General features: G+C 41.7%; 1 protein-coding gene across 6 annotated transcripts in view; it reads left to right on the plus strand.

Annotated features, from left to right (window-relative positions):
* Positions 1-21699, plus strand: part of ZNF445 (zinc finger protein 445) — a 39819-nt gene extending 18120 nt beyond the window's left edge. The window contains exons 2-8 of one of the 6 annotated variants that reach the window (XM_045089030.1): positions 6760-6843; positions 9842-10407; positions 12861-13071; positions 13370-13446; positions 13728-13854; positions 14336-14446; positions 15239-21699. In XM_045089030.1, coding sequence (XP_044944965.1) covers positions 9982-10407; positions 12861-13071; positions 13370-13446; positions 13728-13854; positions 14336-14446; positions 15239-17403 — 3117 coding nt within the window. In that variant the 5' untranslated portion in view covers positions 6760-6843; positions 9842-9981 and the 3' untranslated portion in view covers positions 17404-21699. Of the gene's footprint in view, positions 1-6759; positions 6844-9841; positions 10408-12860; positions 13072-13369; positions 13447-13727; positions 13855-14335; positions 14447-15238 lie in introns of those variants that run through there. The other 5 variants (XM_004774151.3, XM_004774153.3, XM_004774152.3 and 2 more) reach the window with 5 other exon arrangements.
* Positions 21700-23034: the final 1335 nt, after the last annotated feature.

A 23034-nucleotide genomic window follows, 5' to 3' on the forward strand; every position in this document is an offset into this window, starting at 1 on the left:
GGCCTTTATGATGTTGAGGCATATTCTAGCTACCTCTACTTTCTTGAGAGTTTCTATCAAGGACTCATACTATATTTTGTCAGATGCTTTCTCTGCATCTATTGAGAGGATCATATGATTCTTATCTTCTCTTTTATTAATGTAGTGTATCACACTGATTACTTTGTGACTATCTGACCCACCCCTCTAGCCCAGGAATAAATCCCACCAGGAATAAATCGTGGTTTATGGTTCATTTAAACTACTGTTGGATTCAGTTAGCTAGTATCTTCTTGAGAATTTTCATATCCATCTTCATAGGGGATATTGGGATATTGGACTGTAATTACTCTTTTTAGTGAAGTCCTTGTGTGATTTTGGAATCAAGGTAATGCTGGCCTTATAGAGTGAGTTTGGAAATTTTTCTCCCATTTCTATTTTTTTGGAACAGTTTGAGAAGAATAGGTATTAATTCTTCCTTAAATGTCTGATATAGTTCTCCTGGTATATATAGGCTTTTTGGCCCTGTACTTTTGTTTGTTGGGATATTTTTGATTAATGATTCAGTTTCTTTGCTGGTTATGGTCAGATTTTCTGTTTCTTCCTGTTTCAGTTTTGGTAGTGTGTATATGTCTAGGAATACATCCATTTCTTCTATATTGCCCAGTTTGTTGGCATATAATTTTTTTTATAATATTCTCTTATAATTGTTTGTATTTCTGTAGAGTCTTGATTGTGATCTCTCCTCTTTCATTCATGATTTTATCTATTTGGCTCCTTTCTCTTTTCTTTTCTTTTTTTTTTTTTAGATTTTATTTATTTATTTGACAGAGATCACAAGTAGGCAGAGAGGCAGGCAGAGAGAGAGGAAGGGAAGCAGGCTCCCCACTGAGCAGAGAACCTGATGTGGGGCTCGATCCCAGGACTTTGGGATCATGACCCAAGCTGAAGGCAGAAGCTTTAACCCACTGAGCCACCGAGGTCTCTCTCTTTTCTTTTTGGTAAGTCTGGCTAGGGTTGTTGTTGTTGTTTTTTAATTTTATTAATTCTTTAAAATAACCAGCTCTTATTTTCATTTCTCTGTTCTACTGGGATTTTGTTTGTTTCTATATTCATTATTTCTTGCTTCCATCTATTTTTTTCTTTAATTTTTTTGTAATCCCATTCATTCTTTAGTAGAATGTTCTTTACTCTCCATTTATTTGTGGTCTTTTTAAATTTTTTCTTATGGCTGTCTTCTATTTCCTCTAGTCTACTCTTCATTCTATCTAGTATATTTTTAATTTTTGTTATTGGATTCTTCATCTCTGATTGTTTCTCTTTAACGTCTTGTATCTCTGTTGAGGATCTTACTGAGGTCCTCCACTCTTCTAAAGTTTGGTGAATATCTTTATGATTATTACTTGAGATTCTCTATTAGGCATATCACTTATCTCCATTTCATTGAGGTCTTTTGCTTGATATTTTGTCCTATACTTTGATTTTGGACATATCCCTGTTTTCTCATTTTGTCTAAGTCTCTGTGTCTGTTTCTATGCATTAGGAAAATCAGCTATATCTCCTCTGGAAAGTAGTGCCCTTTGAAGAAGAGGTCCTGTAGTCCCTGCACTACAGTGTCCTCTGTTCACCAGAACCTGGAACTTCAGGGGCATTTTTTATGTGTGTTGCATGAACCATACTACTATGGCTGAGCCGTGTTTACATTCTGCCCATCTTCTGCAATGGCTCTCTTTGCCTGTTTTGGTCACAGTTTGGTTTCTGTATTGTTAGTGGGCCAGTCTGTGGTCACCTTGGGCTTGAACTGCATCAGACCAGGTGTTTTCCAGGGCTGCGGTAGCTCCAAACTACAGGGCACTCTCCATATGTTGTTCCCTGAGAAGCTTTAATCAGTAAGTGAGGCCTGCTCTCAGACCCGATTTCTGCCCCCCAGCCCACTGTTTGGGCCCCAGTAGACTGATGTATGTGGTTTACTTCCTCTCTCTGCTGGGCAGGATTACTTTGGTTTAGTGCTCATCCCTGTTGGGGCTGCTTATACACAGCTTGTGGCACCACTTTGGATGTAATGCTGCCAAGGGCCTGTTAGAGGGGGCGGGTCACAGGAGATTGGTGTGCTGTTAACAAGCTACATGGACCAACCACATGGGGTTTGATCTCAAGACCCGAGATCATGACCTGAGCCAAAAATCAGGAATGGGATGCTTAATGGGCTGAACCACCCAGGCACCACTGACTGACTGCATTCTTTTACTAGCTTTAATACTTTGTTAGATGTCCTTGCATTTCTATGTAAACAGTTATATCGTTTGAGCTTTTTTATTTTTTTCCTACCCCTACCTTTCACTTGTTTGCTTGTCTTTTCATTTTCTTAACACATGTACTTGAATTAATAGTTTGTACCTAATCACTCTCTCTTCACAAATAAATGGACTCTGCAGCCTAAAACTAACATATTATGTTAGCTTATACCTCAATTAAGAAATAAAAGAACTCCGGGGGAAAAAAAAAATAGAAGCTACGTGGATAGTGTTCTCACTGTGCTGGTTCCAACAGTTGTTCCTGTATATAGGCTGCATGGATTGGGAGGGAAATTGTGCCCACCAGCTCTTTTGTTCTTGGAGAAGTTTCCCAAAGATACCTGCCCCTCCAGCACAAGCTCTTAAGATCAGTAAATAAATTTCTTTCTTGTATACCCAGGTGGTTTTCAGATTGCTGTTTCTCTGCTGTATCTCAGCGGAGCTGTTCGTTGCACTTTAAATGTGGGGACAGAGTTCTCATTGCCCTCCCCAGAGCCGATCCTGCTGATTTTTAAAGTTCTAGGTGTTAAGCTCCACTGGTTTTAAAAACTTGAAACATGAAGCCCTTCTGGTTGTCACAGCCAGATATTATTGAGATTCCTCTTCCCTGTGCAGGTTTCCGGTACCTGGGGTGCCTTGTGTAGGGTTTGCTCCTCTCTCTCTACCCGGATCATCCCTCTGGCCATGTCTCCTCCGCCCTTCCTGTCCTCTTCAGTGTGACCTCTTCTATACATTTAGCTGTTTAGAGGAGTCTGTTCTGCTGGCCTTATGATTGCTTTTTGGGTTATTTATACTGATGTGGGTGTTATCAGGTATATCTGTTGCAACCATGAGTCTAGGATCCTCCTACTCTGCCATTTTCCCTGGAAGTACCCCCAGCTTTTATTTTTCCTTCCAGTTTTTTGCCTAACTGCCATGGCTACAACCTCCTGTACAGTGTTAAAAAGAAGAGTTGAAAGTGGATATCCTTAATTTGTTCTCAATTTGGGGGAAAAGCATTTGGTCTTTATTAAACATGATGTTAGCTGTGAGTTTTGTAGAGACTTTTTAACAGTATTAGAAGTTGCTTTCTATTCCTCGTGATTATTTTTGTCATGAAAAATTTGGGGGCATCTGGGTGGTTCATTTGGTTAAGCATCTGCCTTCAGCTCAAGTCATGATCTCAGGGTCCTGGGATCCAGCCTGGCTTCCAGCTCTCTGTTCAGTGGGGAGTCTGCTTCTCCCTCTACCTGTATGATCTCTCTCACTCTTGTTCTGTCAAATGAAATAAGTAAATAAATAAGTAATATTTTAAAAGTATGGATTTGGTCAATTTTTTCCTCCTATTGACATAATAATGTGATTTGTGGTTTTATTGATATGTTAAAAAATAATCTTGCATTCCATTTGGTCATGGGTTATAATTCTTTTATGTGTTATGGCATTTCAGTGTGCTAGTATATTGTTGAGAATTTTTGCATTTGTATACTTAAGAGAGAATGGTTTGTCCAATTTTGGTATTAAGGTAATACCAAACTCATAGCATAAAGTAGGAAGTTCTTCCTCTTCAGTTGTTTTGAAGAATTTATGAAGAATCAGTATGATTTTTCTTGTAGATTTTATTTATTTGTCGGAGAGGGAGAGAGGGAGCACAAGCAGAGAGAGAAGCAGGCTCCCCGCTGAGCAGGGAGCCCAGTGTGGGACTTGATCTCAGGACTCTGGGATCATGACCTGAGCCCAAGGCAGACACTTAACGGACTGAGCCACCCAGGCATCCTAAGTATTATTTTTTCTTTAAACATGTGGTACAACTTACCAAAAAGGCAACTGGGTCTTTGCTTTTCTTTATGGGTGGGTTTTTTTTTTTTAAATTAAGATTTTATGTATTTATTTATTTATTTGAGAGAGAGCATGAGGGGGAAGAAAGGTCAGAGGGAGAAGCAGACTCCCTGTGGGGCTGGGAGCCCAATGTGGGACTCCATCCTGGGACTCCAGGATCATGACCTGAGCCAAAGGCAATCTCTTAACCAACTGAACCATCCAGGCACCCTTTATGGGTGGTTTTGACTACTAATTTAATCTCTTTACTTGTTATATGTCTGTTCAGATTTTGTGTTTCTTCTTGAATCAATTTTAGTAGAGTTTGTGTTTTATAACTGCTAAAACTTTTCATCATTTTTATCGAAAGTATTTATTGGCAAAAATTGTCTTATTTTTAATTAATATTTTAAAAGTTCCTGTAAATCAGTAGTACGTTTCTTATTTTGTTTCTCATTTATGTAGTTTGAATCTTTTTTCTTCATCACTTTAGAGGTTTATCAATCTTGTTGATCTTTTCATTGAACCAATTTGTTATTTCATTGATTTTCTCTTTTGTTTTTCTAATCTTTGTTTCATTAATTTCCACTATATTCTTTACTGTTTCTTTCCTTCTGCTTGCTTTAGGTTTAGTTTGCTCTTCTTTTTCCAGTGTTTCAAGGTAAAAGGTTAGGTTGTTGATTTGAGCTCCTAAGTTTTTTTAAAACAACATAAGCATTGCAGAATGAAATTCCCTCTAAGCATTCCCTGAATTATTTGGAAGGGTTCTTTGTCACAGGAACCACTGGTATTTTAGTTCTTGATTTTTTGATTCATAACTAATCAAAGGCCTTAACTATGCTTTTTTGATACCAAAAGTTATACTTTAGAGCACTGAAAAAATTCCTAACCTGATGCTGGCTAGTCAGTTCAATACTTGAAACTGTTTTAAAGTGTTATTTGGAAGTGGAACTTATTTTATTATGTTCAGTTAGCCAGCATATATTGCATCAATGTGTTTTTTTGTTTGTTTGTTTTTTTTTTTAAAGATTTTGTTTATTTAACAGAGAGAGATGACAAGTAGGCACAGAGAGAGAGAAAGAGAGAGAGAGGGAAGCAGGCTCCCCGCCGAGCAGAGAGCCCGATGCGGGACTTGATCCCAGAACTCTGAGATCATGACCTGAGCCGAAGGCAGAGGCTTAACCCACTGAGCCACCCAAGCGCCCTGCATCAATGTTTTTAAAGATTTTTTTTTTTTTTTTTGACAGACAAGTAGGCAGAGAGGCAGGCAGAGAGAGACAGGAAGAGGAGGTAGGCTCCCTGCCGAGCAGAGAGCCTGATGCGGGACTTGATCCCAGGAACCCGAGATCATGACCCGAGCCTAAGGCAGAGGCCTCAACCACTGAGCCACCCAGGCGCTCCTGCATCAATGTTTTTGATGTAGTGTTCAGCAATTCAGTAGTTGTGTATAACACCCAGTGCTCATTACAACGTGTGCCCTCCTTAATACCATTACTCACTTGGACTTAAAGCATAATAAAGCTAATAGCAGCCTCCTGGATCCCATTTAAATTAGCTCAGTAGAAATTTAACGGGATCCAGGAGGTTGCCATTAACTTCATCAAGCTTTAAGTCCAACCTTTAATTACAATCATGATTCCAAAGACTCTAACATTGGTTATTAATATTATAATAGGCAGACTTGGTTATACTGCAACAAAATGATGAGTACTGAAAGTTTAAGTTATAAAAAACATAGCTTAGAAGCTAGCATTGAAGATCATTCTTATTATCTCTCTTCTCATACTTCTGTTCCACTGGCTAAAAGGACTAATAACACTTTTTTGTCTTCATTTTTAAATGAAGTAAATGTTAAATTTAAAAATTCGTCTTGTGGAGACTCAACAGTAAATGAAGAATTTTCAGGTATGGCTCAAATGTTATTACTAGATACCAAGACTGATTTAAGTGTGTTCTAAAAATCAGTGTATTTTCAAGGGGAGTAATAATAGATACTAAATATCTGCTCTCAATATGTCAAAGCAGATATTCAGTATATCTCAGTATCAAAGTAGATTAGCATTATATATTTTTGTTAGGTGATTTGGTATATAATAGAAAATTTGGTATATAATAGAAAATTTATTCAAGTGGACTTTGAAATATCCATTAATGTAAATGTAACTATCAGGCTGCCTAGGTGGCTCAGCCATTAAGTGTCTGCCTTCAGCTCAGGTCATGATGTCAGGGTCCTGGGATAGTGCCCCTCATCAGGCTCGCTGCTCCGTGGAAAGCCTGCTCCTCCCTCTCTCTCTGCCTGCTGCTCTGCCCACTTGTGTGCGCGCTCTCTCTCTCTCTGTCAAATAAATAAATAAAATCTTAAAAATAAATGTGAATATCAAAGAATGTTTCTAAGACATTATGTCATGATACTAAAGCTTGTTTTTCCATGTAAAATAATTTTAGTGCAATATGAACTTAAGTAGAAATGTAAAGCATTCGAATTGCTATCCTTTATAATTATTTAAAATGTAAAAAGAATAATGGCTTGAGAGAGTAAGGAGAAGAGTTGACTAGCTTTGGCTTTTATTATGGTTAGAGAGGGGGGGTGGCGTGTGGACTTTTGTACATAACCCAGCCAGGGCTTATGTACTTTGAACTTCCTGCCAATGCTAAGGGAACACTTGGACTTTCTTATTTCTTTGTCCAGATGTTGGCAAGGAGAAGTACGAGTGGTGGACATTGAAAACTGTCAGCAGTCAAACATCAAAAATGAAGTCCTACTTTTAATTATGTAAAACCGTAATACCTCCTGCTCTGCCCTCCAGTCCTTAATACTCTGGCAACCACTAATCTGTTGTCCATTTCTATACTTTTGCTATTTCAAGAATGTTGTATAAATAGAGTCACAGGCTATGAAACCTTTTCAGGTTGGCTCTTTTCATTCATCGTCGTTCTCTGGAGATGTATCCAAGTTGTTGCATATACTCATTCTTTATATTGCAAATAGTGTTCCATAGTATAGTAGTACCTCAGTTTGTTTTTTCATCCATTGAAGGACATCTGGGTGGTTTCCATTTAGGGGAATAAGCTGCAGTGAACAATAGTGTACAAATTTTTCTGTGGACACAAATTTTAATTTTTCTGGGATATATATCTAGGTACATATGGGATATATGTCTAGGTGCTAGGTTGTATGGTAAGTTTTTAAGAAACTTCCAGACTGTTTCCCAGACTGTCGCTATACAATTTACATTCCTACTATTAATGAATGAGTGATCTGGTTTCTTTGTATCCTCAACAGCATTTGGTGTTATCACTGTTTTTTATTTTAGCCATTCTGATAGATACATAGTGATTATTTTACTGTAGTTTTAAGATGATGTGAATTTTCTTGATGACTGGTTATGTTAAACATTTTTTCATGTCCTTATTTGTATTTATTTTCATGTCTTTTGCCTATTTTCTTATGGGATTGTTTGTCCTTTTAACTGTTGAGTTTTGAGAATTCTTTATATAGTCAGATACTAGTCCTTTGTCAGGTATGTGCCTTATAAATATTATCTTCCAGTCTATAGCTTATCTCTCATGCTCTCAACAAGGGCCTTCCTAGAGCAGAGTTTTACATTTTGATGAGGTCTAGTTTATCAGTTTTCCCTTTTATGAGTCATGCTTTTGATGTCAATTCTAATGACTTCGCCTAGGCTTAGATCATAAAGATTTTCTCCCATGCTTTTTTCTAAAAGTTGTATAGTTTTATGTTTTATAGTTAAGTCTGGGATTCATTTAGAATTGATTGTTTTATAAGATGTAAGGTTTAACTTGACTTTCATTACTTTGCCAATGAATGTCCAATTCCCCCATCAGTATTTGTTGAGAAGACTATCCTTCCTCCTTTGAATTGCTTTTTGCACCTTCATGAAAAATCAGTTGGGCACATCTGCAGGGTAGAATGGTGTGGCCTACAGCATAAACTTTTACTGTAGATGTGGAAAAACATTCACTGAGCCCAAGATGTGCCCAGGTAGTTTTTTACTTAAACCCCACAACCACCCCCATTTTATACAATGAGGACACAGAGATTTTAAGAGGTAAAGTGATGCCTCCAAAGTCAGTACAGCTAATAAGTGGAGAGGTGGATTTGAACCCAGGTTAGTCTTAGTTGTTCTCCTCTCTGTACACTAAACTCTGATGTCTCCTGAAAGTGGCTTAAACCTCTGGAGAGCCTCCATTATGATGAGTTACAGAGGAAACTCAGTGTAGTAGATAGCTGGATTAGTAGTGTCCAGATTATAGTTCTTAACATGGTGGGGTCACAATCACTTAAGGAATTCCTAATCAGCATTTGTTTTGTTTTTGAATTGCTTATTTGAGATATTTTTAAATATAATACTACAGTATTAGTTAAGTCACATTTAATATTACAAATTAGTTGGGCATATTTGTGTTGGTCTATCCCAGGTTTTTCTTTTCCACTGGTTTATGTGTCTCTTCTTCCACCAGTACCACAGTCTCTCTTTTTTTTTTTTAAAGTTTTTTTTTTTTTTAAAGATTTTATTTATTTATTTGAGAGAGAGACAGTGAGAGGGAACATGAGCGAGGAGAAGGTCAGAGGGAGAAGCAGACTCCCCATGGAGCTGGGAGCCCGATGTGGGACTCGATCCCGGGACTCCAGGATCATGACCTGAGCCGAAGGCAGTCGTCCAACCAACTGAGCCACCCAGGCGCCCTTTTTTTAAAGTTTTTAGTTAAATTCCAGTTTGTTAACATACAGTGTTATATTAGTTTCGGTGTCCAGTATAGTGATTCAACACTTCCATCCATCACCTTGTGCTCATCACAAATGCACTCCTTAATCCCCATCACCTATCTCACCCATCCCCCCACTCACCTCCCCTCTGGTTTAACCATCAGTTCATTCTCTATAGTTAAAAGTCTGTTTCTTGGTTTGCCTCTCTCTCTTTCTCCTCCTTTCACCCCTTTTTGCTCATTTGTTTTGTGTCTTAAATTTCATGTGTGAGTGAAGTCATGTGGTATTTGTCTTTCTCTGGCTAACTTATTTCACTTAATATTCTCTAGCTCCATGTACATTGTTGCAAATGGTGAGATTTCATTCTTTTTGATGGCTGGGTAGTATTTGATTTATATGTATTCCATATATTCTTTATCTGTTCATCAGTCAATGGACACTCAGGCTGTTTCCATAATTTGGATATTGTGGACAGTGCTGCTGTAAACATTAAAACACCTCTTTGAATTAGTATTCTTGTATTCTTTGTGTAAGTATTTAGTAGTTCAGTTGCTGGATGCACAGTCTTGATTTGTCTTGAAATTAAATAGACGATGTCCTCATACTCTATTTTTTAAAAATTGTTTTAGTTATTGTAATTCCTTTATTTTCCACATAAATTTTAGAATAATCTTGTCTATAAATATGAAAAACTTTCCTGAGATATTGATAGGAATAGCATCAAACCTGTAGATTTTTTGGTGAAGAATTGACATCTTTATTATGTCAAGTCTTCCAGTATATGATACAGTAGGTCCGTCCATTTATTTAGACCTTTGGTTTCTTTCATCAGCCATTTGCAATTGTTAGCATACAAGCCTTGTACATGTTTTCCCGCATTCTGGGTTATTTTCTTAGTTTACCACAGTATGTGACAATGTAGCACTGGTCTGCTTAATATTGGCAGGCATGATTGTGCAAATCTTCATGTGCCCTGGCTACCAGGATCTAACTGCACCATCATTCTTGCATCTCTCCTGAACAATAATGTTGATTATTTTAGTCTTTTGACAGTGACATCTGATATCCCAGCAAATGGCATTGCCCACTACAGTGCTGAAAAACTACTCCTGATGTGCCAACAGCGACACAGCTAACATAGACCTGGTTCACATTCTGCTGGGTAGAGCCTGAGAAGGAGTGATGCCCCCAGGCAGGTGGTATGCTGTCCATCCAGCTCAGGCACAACCTTCACGGGAACGAGGGCGTCTTCAGATAAAGAAGGAAGAAGAGGATGAGGGATACACTTCAGTGCAGGCTGCCAGGCCACAAACACTCAACCGTTCTGGCCAGGAACTGTTTCGCCAGCTCTTCAGGCAGCTTCGCTACCATGAATCTTCTGGGCCCCTAGAGACTTTCAGCCGGCTCCGTGAGCTCTGTCGCTGGTGGCTGAGGCCTGACATTCTCTCCAAGGCCCAGATCCTGGAGCTGTTGGTGCTGGAGCAATTCCTGAGCATCCTGCCTGGGGAGCTCCGGACCTGGGTGCAGCTCCATCACCCTGAGAGTGGTGGGGAAGCTGTGGCCCTGCTTGAAGAGCTGCAGAGGGACATCAATGGGACACCATGGCAGGTGAGTGTTCACAAGTGTGCAGTGCCCAGTGAACTCTGCCTGTCAGCTAGCCAGCTCATTTAGAGTGGGTGGGTTGGGTCTCTGAACCTTCAACATTGAGGAAGGCAGGGAATGTCATCCCTTCTCATTCCCACAGCACCTGAGCAGCTGAGAACTAGACCCTGAGCGGAGGACCTTTGAGCTGGCAGCCCTTCCCACCTTCCCAGAGGGCAGTTGGCTCCAGTAAGAGGGTCAGCAAGTATCTGTAGATATCAGTAATGAGCTTTTGGACACAGTGACTTACGTTATGCCAGTTCATCTCCACATATCTAATTTGACTTGATATTGACCTGTTTGTTAAGTGGGAGGAATGTCTCTCTTGCTGTTAGTCAGGACTCCTGGCTTCTGAGTACATGGTAAGACCTATAAATGCAGTGTACTCACAACATCTTCCTTATTTCTTTTGACGATTTGTTCTGTGCAGGGGTCAGGGGTAAGAAGAGTATTGAGGGATAGCCCAGGGCCAAGAAATTGGAAGACTTTATTTCACAGCCTCATTGTTCAAGCGTTGCTCACATTCTCCCAGATTCTCAGATTATTGAAAAGTATATGCAAAACTGATCTAACAATGAGAATTTATTCAGTGTATATTTGAATTCCCACCATGTGCCCAGCCCCACCCTTAGCACTGGGAAACAGCTGACTCCCCCAGAGCTGGTGGTAAAGCAGCCAGTCACTTAAAGTGAGCTCTCTCTGCTCCTTCTGCCCAACACAAGTGAGTTTCTCAGTGCTTCTTATAGCTTTGGAGATTTGTTTTTTGTTTTTTCTTAAGAGCGTCTATCATTTTTATAGGCTTCTTTAAAATTTTTTTTCAATAAAAATATGTGGGAACATATTCGACATACTTTTCTCTCAAATATAATATCAAATTAAGTAACACATTTGACTGAACATCTACCAGCAGTAAATGATAATATATCAATGCAGGTTATGACTATTAAAAAAGAAAACCTTTTTGCTTAACACTGGTTACTATTTTAAAAAATCTAAAAGAGCATTTTATCATTTTTACCAAAACACCAAATGTTCAAAAGGATTGAAAAATCACTGATTAAAGCAAATAAGGTACATAGTAGGTACAAAATTGTGGCTTAATTACATTTGACTCATTTAGAGCTAGATGTAAGGTTTGAAAATACCTGATGGGGATACAGGACCTGGTTGAAAGCTGGTTAGAAATTAGAAAACAGGGACACCTAGGTGGCTCCGTCAGTTAAGCATCTGCCTTTGGCTCAGGCCCCGATCCCAAAGCTATGGGATCGAGTTCCACATCGGGCTCCTTGCTCAATGGGGAGCCTGCTTTTCCCCTTTCCCTCTGCCTGCCATTCCCCCTGCTTGTGCTCTTGCTCTCTCTGACAAATAAATAAATAAAAGCTAAAAAAAAAAAAAAATTAGAAAACAGAATGGGCTGGACGAACACCTCCCAAATTCTGAAAAATGAACAGAATGGCTCAAGATGCACATAAAATTGCATAAACACCCTGTGGTTTATCAGCATTGAGCAACAAGGTTCTGAGAAATTTTCCTAAACTCTGTCTGCTTCCATCTTTGTATGTTTCTTTATTCTCTTTTTGGTAGGGTTTGGGAGGAACAGGTTCATCATCTTTAGTCTGTAGCTTGGTGTCACATGTGTCATGGCCCCAGGCTAATCATCCAAATCAGTGTTAAGAAAGTTAAGAAAGAAGAGACCAGTTTCAGTCACGGGACCAGAAAAAACTTAAAAGTTCTTTCCCTGTACGCTTTCAGTACTCATTTCTACATCAGGGATAGCCTTGCCTCAGAGACTAGAACCATTTGAAGTCCCAGGGCAAAGACTGCCTCTTTCTAGGTCTCTGGATGGTCACTGCCATTTTTTGTACCTGAGACTTTCTCTTCTGTGATTCCATGGCTGACTCTCACAAGTAGCATTGCCTCTCTGGCAGTGTTAATCTCAGTCAGATTTACACTGGGAGCTGTCCTAATTCTTGGGGGTCACTGGTTAGTAGTACCTACAGCATTGCCTAATACTTGGTAGATGTTATCTGTCTGCATCTCTGTGGGGAGCCATTATCATTTTAACTCAGGGATAAATTTCTTCTCTCTGATTTCTAAGTTCTAGACCAGGGTGGGGCCTGAGGGGCTAGTGGGGATGTGTCACTGTAGCACCTGAAGCCTAACAGCAGTGCCTTGCTGGGTGCTTTCCTATGTTGTAGCTGGAATCTGGCTCCACGTGTCTCCCTCATGGCCCACACTAGAGCCCAGGGAGACTAAGGGGTGAGGGGGTCATCCCTGGATTTTCTCCTCTGCTGTAGGTAATGAAGGGCCTGTCTTGCCCTTTCCTGGATCCCTGCCCTTAATGATTGGCCATGTGGTCTCCTCTGAGTTTGCTTTATGATTCCCATGGGGATCCTCTCACAACATTTTCTTCCCTCCAGGATCCAGCCCTTGCCCAGAGCCCAGATGTACGTTGGATGGGTACAGGAGCCCTGCGAGCCTCACAGATATGGCCCTCTGCTTCTCCTCTCAGGAGCGGCTCTACTCTTGGGGACCACCTGGAGCCTCCCTATGAAATAGGAGTGTGTGACTTCCTGGCTGGCCAATCCGGTACTTGCCATCAAGCTCAAGCTGTATGCCACAAATCCCAAAGTAGTGTTGTCATTTCACCATCTGTCCTCTCATGAGAATCCCTTTCAGTTGGTGCTTAGCTCTGTGTCCTTTTTACCCTGCTGTAACCCATGTCTAACTAGCTCCTCCTCCCATTGCACCCCCTACTCCTCATTCCCTAACCCTCAGTGGACTCTGGGGAAATGTGAAATGGGTATTTAACAATAGTCCATACCTGCTCCTAGGCCTAGGATTCCTCTATGTGGGGGAGGAATGGACCTCCTCAGTGGGGTGCCAAGAACTGGGCTACCTTCTCTCATGGTTCTTTCTTCTCCTTCAGAGCCTCCTGTTCCCCAGGTGCCTGCCCTTTCCCAGAGAGAGGTGTGCCCAGGAGACCCATTGACATCTCAGGCTCAGGTGAGTCATAAGAACTTTGGTCCTTCATGATATCCCAGCATTGTTGCCTAATGGAGTCAGTGAGGCTCCCCCTATCTTGAATTTCTGTGTCTCTGGATGTGACCAGGTCCTAGAGACCAGATTATCCCCTTGAACTCAGAGCTCTTCTGCTGGGTGATGCTCTCACTTTCACTCTTACCACATCAATCCTCTGCTCACTCAGAGCCTGCTCCCTTCCACTGCCCTCTCCTAAAAGCCAGGATCTGTAGACTGACTCTCAGTCATAGGACTGTGTTTTTCAGGAAGCTGTGACTTTTAAGGACGTGGAGGTTACCTTCTCCCAGGATGAGTGGGGATGGCTGGACCCTGCTCAGAGGAATTTGTACAGAGATGTGATGCTGGAGAATTACAGGAATGTGGTTTCTCTGGGTAAGGCATTAATACCCCCATGCTTCTATCCATTTTTACTTCTACATTCTCACTTTTTATTACAGTGTCGAGACAGGGACCTGACTTGAACTTTCACCCTGGCTTTATCACCTAGTCTTTCTTGAAACATGGTGATAATGATGCCTGTTTGCTGGATTATTACAATGATTAAAAATCATGTGTGTCAAGTTCCTAGTTAGACATCCAAATTGTATTGGTTGATTTAACTGATTAAGGTGTCATGTGGCTCCCACCTCCAGAGAATCCTAGTGATCCTTTTCCCTGTGACTTCTTTCAGCCTGTTTTGTCATGCTCAGAGCTGTTGGAAATGGCTGTCTAGGCCTCCTGTCTGGCTTCCCCCACTAGCCTCCCTGGCCTTTCCCTTGTCCTTGCCAGGACCTCAGTCCTGAGAGGGTCCTGAAGAATAGTTATGTATGATTTATCACCCTTCCATCTCATCCCATCCCCTCCTTTTTTGCAGTGGGACCATTCACCAAACCTGTTCTGATTTCCTGGTTGGAGGCAAGGGAGCCATGGGGTCTGAATGTCCAGGGAGCTCAGCCTAAGGGGAATCCAGGTGTTGCCCCCGCAGGTGAGTTTCAGAGAACCTCTGGATCTTACTCCTCTCACATCTATTCTTCTCTTTCTTAAGGTCTTTTATACCAAGTAAGTCACAGGGAACATAACTTCTTTGTTTGCTAGAAGGAAGATCCTTAACAGTGTTGCTAAAGAGTGCTGGGCTTCTGGGCTTCTCCTCTCCAGACTGGCCTATTAGATGTTTGTTTCTGACCCTACCCCTTTCCCAGAAACCATTTTAGTAACTGTTCTTGCCCACTGTAGGGCTTCATTGTTGCACTCTTTTCCATTCAGTAAGGCTCTTCCTCAACCCTGTGCTGTACTCCTTCTGGCCCTTGGCCCATACCCCATGCTCATCCCTTCATGCTCTTTGAAGAACCCTAATCGCACTCCTGCTTCTCTTCATTGCCCCTGCGATAGGTTTGACTTCCAATTCCTTCAGCCAGTCCTCCATGGAGCCCCTCCCCTGGGTTCTTGGGAGCCTTTTATCCTCTTACCATTATTCCTCTTCCCTTTATTACTGTTTAACATACACTTATCAATGCTGTTTTTCAAATGGATGTGATTTCTGCATGTTTAGCTACTGTGCCCACCTTCCTTTTCCTCCTCCCTTCCCTATCATCTGGAACACTCTTCCATGTTTTGCCTTCCTGGACTATTTGATAAAGATATTGGCAGTTAAGCAGAAGCTTCACCACCCAAGAACTTGGCTTTTTTTTTCTTTTTCTTTTTTTTTCTGTGCTTTGGTGCTTTCTGCAGTTCCAAGTATAGAATAGAGTACATTGTCTTGTGTTTTATTTTGTTTCAGGAGGTGAGCTGCAGATTAAAACAAGCAAGTTCTTAAAACATGAACCTCTGGAAGAAGGAGAAACCTTAGCTATGCCATCAGAATCTTGGGTGATGAGTGTTCCTGAGGGAATGGGACTCAGAGAATCTTTTGAACTGAAGAGCAGGCTAAAGGAACAATATGGAAACCCCATACAAGTAAGAGTTAAGAAAGAAGAGACCAATTTCAGTCACAGGAGAGAAAAAGAATCTGAAGAATCAGGAAGAAGTACTAGTTGTAATTTAAAACACGGCACATGTTTGAGAGTTCCCAGAAGAAAGCGATCCCTTAAACATGGCTGTGGCAGACACTTCAGAGGGAGTTCATACCACTATGACTACAAGGAATATGGGAAAGGGCTCAGGCGCATAGTTGGTGGATTTAGCTTACATCAGAGAATTCATGCTGGACTAAAAGCAAATGTGAAGGATGCATGTGGGAAAGATTTCAGCCTTAGTTCACATCATCAACATGGGCAGAATCTTCATATGGTGGCGACATCGTATAAGTGCAGTGACTGTGGGAGGACCTTCAGTCACAGCTCTCATCTTGCATGTCATCAGAGACTTCACACTCAAGAGAAACCATTTAAATGCAGGGTGTGTGGGAAAGCCTTCAGGTGGAGCTCAAACTGTGTGCGACATGAAAAGATTCACACTGGAGTGAAACCTTATAAATGTAGTTTATGTGACAAGGCTTTCCGACGCATGTCTGCCTACCGCCTACACCAGGAAACCCATACTAAGCAGAAATTTCTTGAGTCTAATCAGTATGAGGAAGCTCTCACCTATGGCTCAGGATTTGATCATCATTTGAGAGACCAAAGAGGGGAGAAACCCTTTGACTGCAGCCAGTGTAGGAAATCCTTCCACTGTAAATCATATGTTGTTGAACATCAAAGGGTCCACACTCAGGAGAAACCTTATAAATGTACCAAATGTCGGAAAACCTTTAGGTGGAGATCAAACTTTACTCGTCACATGAGAATGCACCAGGAAGAAAAGTTCTGTGATCAAGATATATGTAGAGAAGACTTCAGACAGACCTCCAGTTGCAGTCAGCCCCAGAATGCCCCTGCTACAGAGAAAGCTTTTCCCTGTCAGCAGTGTGGGAAAACTTTTACTCGAAAGAAATCTCTCATTGATCATCAGAGAATTCACACAGGCGAGAAGCCATACAGATGTAGTGAATGTGAAAAAGAGTTTACCCATCGGTCAGCCTTTATTGCTCATAAGAAGCAGCATGCCATTCAGAGAAAACCTGAAGATGGGCCATCGTTTAGTCAGGACAGAGTTCTCCAAGTTCCTCAGAGCAGTCATACCACAGAGGAAGCCTACAAATGTAGCCAGTGTGGCAAAGCCTTCCGTAATCACTCATTCCTCCTCATCCATCAGAGAATTCACACCAGAGAGAAGCCTTATAAGTGCAGAGAATGTGGGAAAGCTTTCAGATGGAGTTCTAACCTCTCCCGTCATCAAAGGATTCACTCTTTGGAAAAACAATATGAGTACCGTGAAAGTGGAAACATGCCAAATCTGCAGCCACAAATCCTCACTGGTGAGAAACCTTTTTGGTGCCAAGAATGTGGAAAAACTTTTACACGTAAAAGAAGTCTTTTAGATCATAAGGGGATACACAGTGGAGAGAAGCGCTATAAATGTAATCTGTGTGGGAAATCTTATGATAGGAAACATCGCCTTGTTAATCATCAGAGAATCCACACGAAAGAGAGACCTTTTAAATGTCAGTGGTGTGGGAAGGATTTCATTGGAAGACATACCCTCTGCATTCATCAGAGAAAACACACCAGAGTGGCACAGTCTGAATGCAGCCTGGCTGGGTTGTCTTCCTGCCAGGATGCAGGGGTGAGTTTACAGGAATTAAAAACAAGTGGGGAGAAGCCCCTTGAAGATTCTGAGGAAGCTTGTGACCAGAGCTCCAGGATCACTGGACTCCAGAACATACCCATTGGGAAAAAGTGCCATAAGTGTAGTACCTGTGGGAAAACTTTTAACAAAAGCTCACAGCTCATTAGCCACAAGAGATTTCATACTCGAGAGAGGCCCTTCAAATGCAGAGAGTGTGGGAAGACCTTCAGGTGGTCTTCAAATTTGGCTCGGCATATGAAAAACCATATTAGAGATTAGCTTGGGGTCTGACAGTGGGAGAATGGGTTCCTAGCACACCTGCTGGAGAACCCTTAATTATGGGAAGCATGGGGAAAACCTTCACAAAGGGTCTAGCCCTTTCTATTTTCAAATCTGGTGCAGATTCTGAGGATTCAGAAACTCAGGGCATCCCCTTTCTTACCTGCTGGGGAGTGTGATGCTGGGGAAGAACAGCAACCTGTTCTTTGGAGCCCTTCTGGAGGCTCGAGCCCCAGAAGTGGCCTTTGCCCAGTGACCTGGAGCCCCCAGTCAGGTAATAAGTCTAAAAGCAGATACCATTGCCCTTTGTGGTTTGACAGAATATCTGTGATGTAATGGGCCAGTGGGAAGGGGCCAGTTGAATCCTGTGATAGTAGATCTACTGTTTGACCTTATAAGTAGCAGCAGCAGCAGCCCACGGACTCCTGGTCACCCCCAAATGCTTCCTGAGAGTTCAGCTTTGTCCCTCATCTCAATTTGGATATCTGCCACGGTTATAGAGTTGTCTCAGCAGCTTATGGAGGAGAGCAGAGTTAGACTCAATCACTGGGAGAATGGGGCTCTCCCAGTGCCCTGTTACTGTCTCCACCCCACAATCTGCATGGGCAACAGTGGGCCATCTGTTCAACAGAAATGTGATCACCTCCCATATGCCAGACACTGTTGTGCTAGAGACCCAGCAGTGACCAGAACAGACAAAAGATCTGCCCTCTTGGATCTTTATAGACAATAAACAAATGAATTATATAGTACTTCAGATGGTGATATATATTGTAGACAAAATTAATCAGAGAAGAGTGAGAGGCAGTGCTGGATTAGGAGGTGGGTTGCGATTTTAAGTAGGCTGGTTAGGGAGGACTTCAACTGAGAAAGCGAAACTTGAGCAAATACCTGAAGGAGGTTAGGGCATGGACCCTTTGGGTCTCTAGATCCAGGCACAGGAGGTGGAATCTTGTCTGGTGTCCTTGGAGGATGGCACTCCTGGGCTGGAGTGGAGTGAGCCAGCAGAAGATAGAGCCCCAGCAAGGTAGTGGGCCAGGCCATGTATCATGGGTCCCCACTAGCTCTAAAGCTTCCTCAAAGGGAGGTAGGGAGCCTTTGGACAGTTTTGAGTTGAGTGATGGGGTCTGAATCTGAATTACACTTATAAGGTTAACCACAGACCCAAGGACTCAGTGAAATTATATAGCTGAGAAATTTTTATGCAGTTATCTCTGCTCTCGGTTTGCAATAAAGGGACACTCTCCTCTTCCCTCACAGAGTCTGAATTTTTGTAAGGCCTCCAGCTTTCAACAGTTACAAACGTTTAGTTATTGTGCTTGCTTGCATTTCTAACTTGTGCACACTGCTGGGACCCTCTAACCTTATGTAGCTTTCTTCACATATTGGATTCGGTGCTGGCATTGGGTTCAACCCAAATGTACCAGTGCACATAACTGATGCCCTCTGGAGAAAAGGGGGCCTGGTGGGGGAGGCACCTCCATCTCACTTGCCAACTTGACTTGAAACAAAAAGAAATAGCTCAGTGGCATAAAGGTAAAGGAGTGATTTTTCTAAAATTTGTGTAAGTAGTAATTGCTTCTGATTATTGAAGAGCTCACATGAATATAAGAATAAATATCTCACTTGATAGTAGAGGACCATCTCAAACTACATTTTACTGCTTTGAATCAGGGCACACTGGTGGAGCAGACCATTTCTTGTAGTGAGAAGAAACCAACCTGGAAAATGTCCTTTCAGTAGAGTATAAGTAATCTTATCCTGTCTGGTCGGTTGTGGGCATTTGAAAATGAAGACTTTTGACACCATGTGGTGATGTCACATGGAATAGAGGGCAGGGAGAAGGATCAGATATATATGTTTGTGTTCTGGCCCCCATTCGGCTTTCTACTCAGTAAGGTTTGGTAATCCTGGCTCTTCATCCTTTTATTACAGCAGCAGCTGCCCATGGTGTGGAATCAAATGTCCCATCACTGGTATAGTGCCAAAAACTGGCTCTGGAAGTGTCTGGACACGGGTCAGAGTCTCATGTTCTGAGGGCCCAGGGTCATGGGAAGGGCCTTGGAATTATAAGATCTGGGTTCCAGTCTCAGTGTGCCTTTTCTTGGCAGGATAGTCTTGAACAAGTTGCTGAACATCTGCATCTGTTTTCTGGCATGTAAAATTAGAGTAATTAAGCTCCCTGATTCCTAGGATTGTAGAAAGAGGGCTTGGTGTGCAAAGGCTCTGGCTTAGGTAGCTGATCTCTAGAATCAGAGCCCTTCACAGAGCTGCAGCTCCAACTCGGCTTCAGCTTCAAATCTGGTGCCACAAATGAGGAGATACCCCCTTTCTGTCCATATTTTCACCACCCCCCAACTCCTTGTGCCACTGTCACTTCACAGAGTTCCTGCCCCAATAGGGGTGTTCTAGAGCCATTTTTATAGTGAGATATACTCACTTCTAAACATTCAAACCAAATTTTCAGGTGTACAAAGAAGTAAAAACAAATCCCTCTATACTGAGGTAAGCCTTTAATATTTGGGGATTATATTGATGGAGTCTGTTTTATAACCTAAATTTTTAAATAATTTTAATTATATCAGTAATATATGGTTATTATAGAAATATTAGTAAATACAAATTAGCTAAAAGAAGAAGAGTAACTACTTGCAGCTAACCACTCAACAATTTTGGTGCAGTCAGTGTTGGATTTAACTTAATTGCCCACCTCTGAACACCCCTGGACTGGCCTGACTTGTTCTGTCTCTTTTCACCACGAGTATAGGCCATATCCATGCTAGCCAAGGTCCTCATCCATCAAGGCTAACCTTTGTCATCCCTAACCCTTGTCTATGTAAGCGCTCTCCCTGGCCCCACTTCTCTTGGTGCCTGTTTCTTACTCTGCTACATGTTGTCCAGGTTTCCAAGAGTTAGACCTACTACTACAGCCAGACAGGGCACTCTGGAGGCCGGGTTGGGTGCTTATTTACCTGCCTGCCATACAAAGACTTTGTACAAAATTACTTCTGTTAAGGAATATGGAACTGAATTTAGTTCAGCTTAGTCAGGATCTGGAGTGTTTTGAAGGGGCCCTGAGTACAGTGTTGACTGAAGGTCACCCACAGGTGCACTGGTTAGCACCAGTGGTAGGTGGTTCTATGCCATGTGGCTCCAGGTGATAATTACTGACAGTGTCAGCCACCAGTTCTTGTCCATTCTGGCCTGGAAAACATGTAGGCTTTTTTGAACCCTGCCTTGCTTTCTTTTGCTGCCTAGAAAGAACCGAAGTTGGGGCTGAGGAGAGCCAGAGTGCTCGGACTCCCAGAGAGGAGTAGATATTGGAGTGTCTTTGAATCAGTTGTTCAATGTGGTTGACCCTTGCCTCGCTGATAGACACCCCACACAAAGACATGTATGGAGAAGAAAGCACAGGAAATTCTTCTCATACTTCTCAAGATGACAAGTTTTACGAGCCCTAGCATGGGTTCGTATGTAGAAGAGTGGGAACTCACTGCTGTGGGAGTGGAAATTGTAATAGCTCCTGTGCCAGACAGTCTGCAAAATCTTATGATGTGCATACCACCAACAGTTCTATTCCTGGATAAACCCTAGAAGAATTTCATGTAGGGAGGGACATTTGTATAAAATTGTTCATTGTTATACCATTCATTGCAGTATTGTTTAGGTAGTAATATTGGGCAAAGCCTAAATGTCCATCAACAGAAAAAAGGTTGTTTTTGGTACTTTGGGAAGTGACTATGAAAGAGCTGAAGTTACTTCATTCAATATAGATACATCAAAAATGCTGAGAAAGTTGCAGAAGTTATGTACAATATACAATTTATGTAAAACATACTGTGTATCTGTGGGCACCTTATTTAAACTTAATTTGTGTTTCACTTTTTTAATGAAATGGAATAGTAGTTGCCCACCTCACAAGATAATTGGGGGTGGGTGAATGATTAATTAATGCATGTAATAAGGTATTTTGATTAGCAGCTGGCATGTAGGCATTGTTGTCATATAGTAAACAATGTTGTTACTGTTTTTGCACAATAATATATTCCTGTGGATTCAAATTATATGATGAAGAGTATAAAATCATGTATTGGAATGTCATGTGAAAGTCATGTTCTGTCTTCTCACGGCAGGAGCTGCTGATAGAGTAAGGGAGGGGAGATGGAAGCTGCAGTTGTGTTTTCATTTTGAAAATTGATGTAGATGGGTCACATGTTGCTTAACAGGTTAGTGTGGTGTATGGGTGTTTTTTTAACTGCTTAAAATAGTTAAAAATAAAGTGTTTTTAAGCATGGACTGTGGCATCTTATGATTTTTATAGATATCCTAGTTCTGCCATTTATATAATGTTACAGAGTAAGTCTTTTAATCTCTTAAGGCTTTAGTTTTCTCACCTACAAAAATGAGTAGCAACTCAAAATGGCTATTAGTAAAGGAATGGTTGAACAGTTCTGGTGCATCTTTGATGGAATATCATGCATCCTTTTTGAAAGATTGAGGATATTCTCTGTGTATTGACACATGATGTCCAAGACAGATTTTATAGGAAATTATGAGCTCTATTTTAACATTTTTGCCTAAAATAGCAAGTGAAGCCAGAAGCTCTAGACTCAAAAGTTTAAGAAATGGGGGGTGGAGGAAGTTTAAGAAATAGGATCCTGTGGATGGAGAAGTTTAGTCATTCCATTTTATTAGGTAACTGGAGGAAGATGAATAAATGTTTATATGCTCAACTGGCACATCTAGTAATCTAATGCTAACCCTGTAGAATAGCAAAGAGGACTTGTATCACCCAGGTTATAGTCAGGAGCCAGAAAACATACCAGTTACTTTAAGAAAAAGAACTCAGAATTGTTTAATAGGTATATCTAAGTAACTAAAAAGGCAAGAAGGAAGTTCTAGTTTATCACAGAGGCAGTGACTTGAGACTTGGTGCCGTCCCAAGACTGGGAGAACCTTAATGGAGTCTGACCCCATTTTTTATGTTTGACCACTAACAGCTTTCAAACCCTCACCCTGGGCAAGCTGATAAGAAAGCCCAGGTACCCACTCAGCACTTGAGGTGAGATTTATGTAAACCCTGGCTTTTTCCATTATCCTGGAAACCCACACCTCTTAGCACGATAAAAATCAGAGCCATTGGCCCCACCTTGTAATCAGTGCAAACTGACTGGCTTGGGTGCCTGTCTTGCTCTTTGCAGAGAGCCACATTATGTGAATAATAGAATTTTCATGACCCCTGTTGGGCACAGCAAAGATGGCGCTGGCCTGCCTTCTCTTCCGGCTAGAAAAGGTGCCACCGTGGCAGTATTGGCGCCACCGTGGCGGTTTCGGTTTCGCATATCTCTGATACTTCCTCCTCTCGCCCAACACACCCTACCCAGTTACTGACTACATAACCAAACCCCATAGGCTCTCTCCCCGCTGACCTCATTTCCCATCCCCTACCCAATATAAGCTGCAACCCCGCTCAATAAAGTGAGATCCTGCTTCGACAGATCCCCCGAGTCTGGTGTGGTTCGTTAATGCGCCTGGACTCGCGACACTCGCCATCCCGCTCAGCCCCAAGGGGAGCTACCGGCTGGCCCGGACGCTCTCCTCGTGCCTGTCGGCCCGCAAAACCTACCGGAG

Source organism: Mustela putorius, unplaced genomic scaffold, assembly GCF_011764305.1.
Source record: "Mustela putorius furo isolate JIRA1106 unplaced genomic scaffold, ASM1176430v1.1 tig00003834_pilon_pilon_pilon, whole genome shotgun sequence".
In the NCBI taxonomy this organism is placed as follows: domain Eukaryota; kingdom Metazoa; phylum Chordata; class Mammalia; order Carnivora; family Mustelidae; genus Mustela; species Mustela putorius.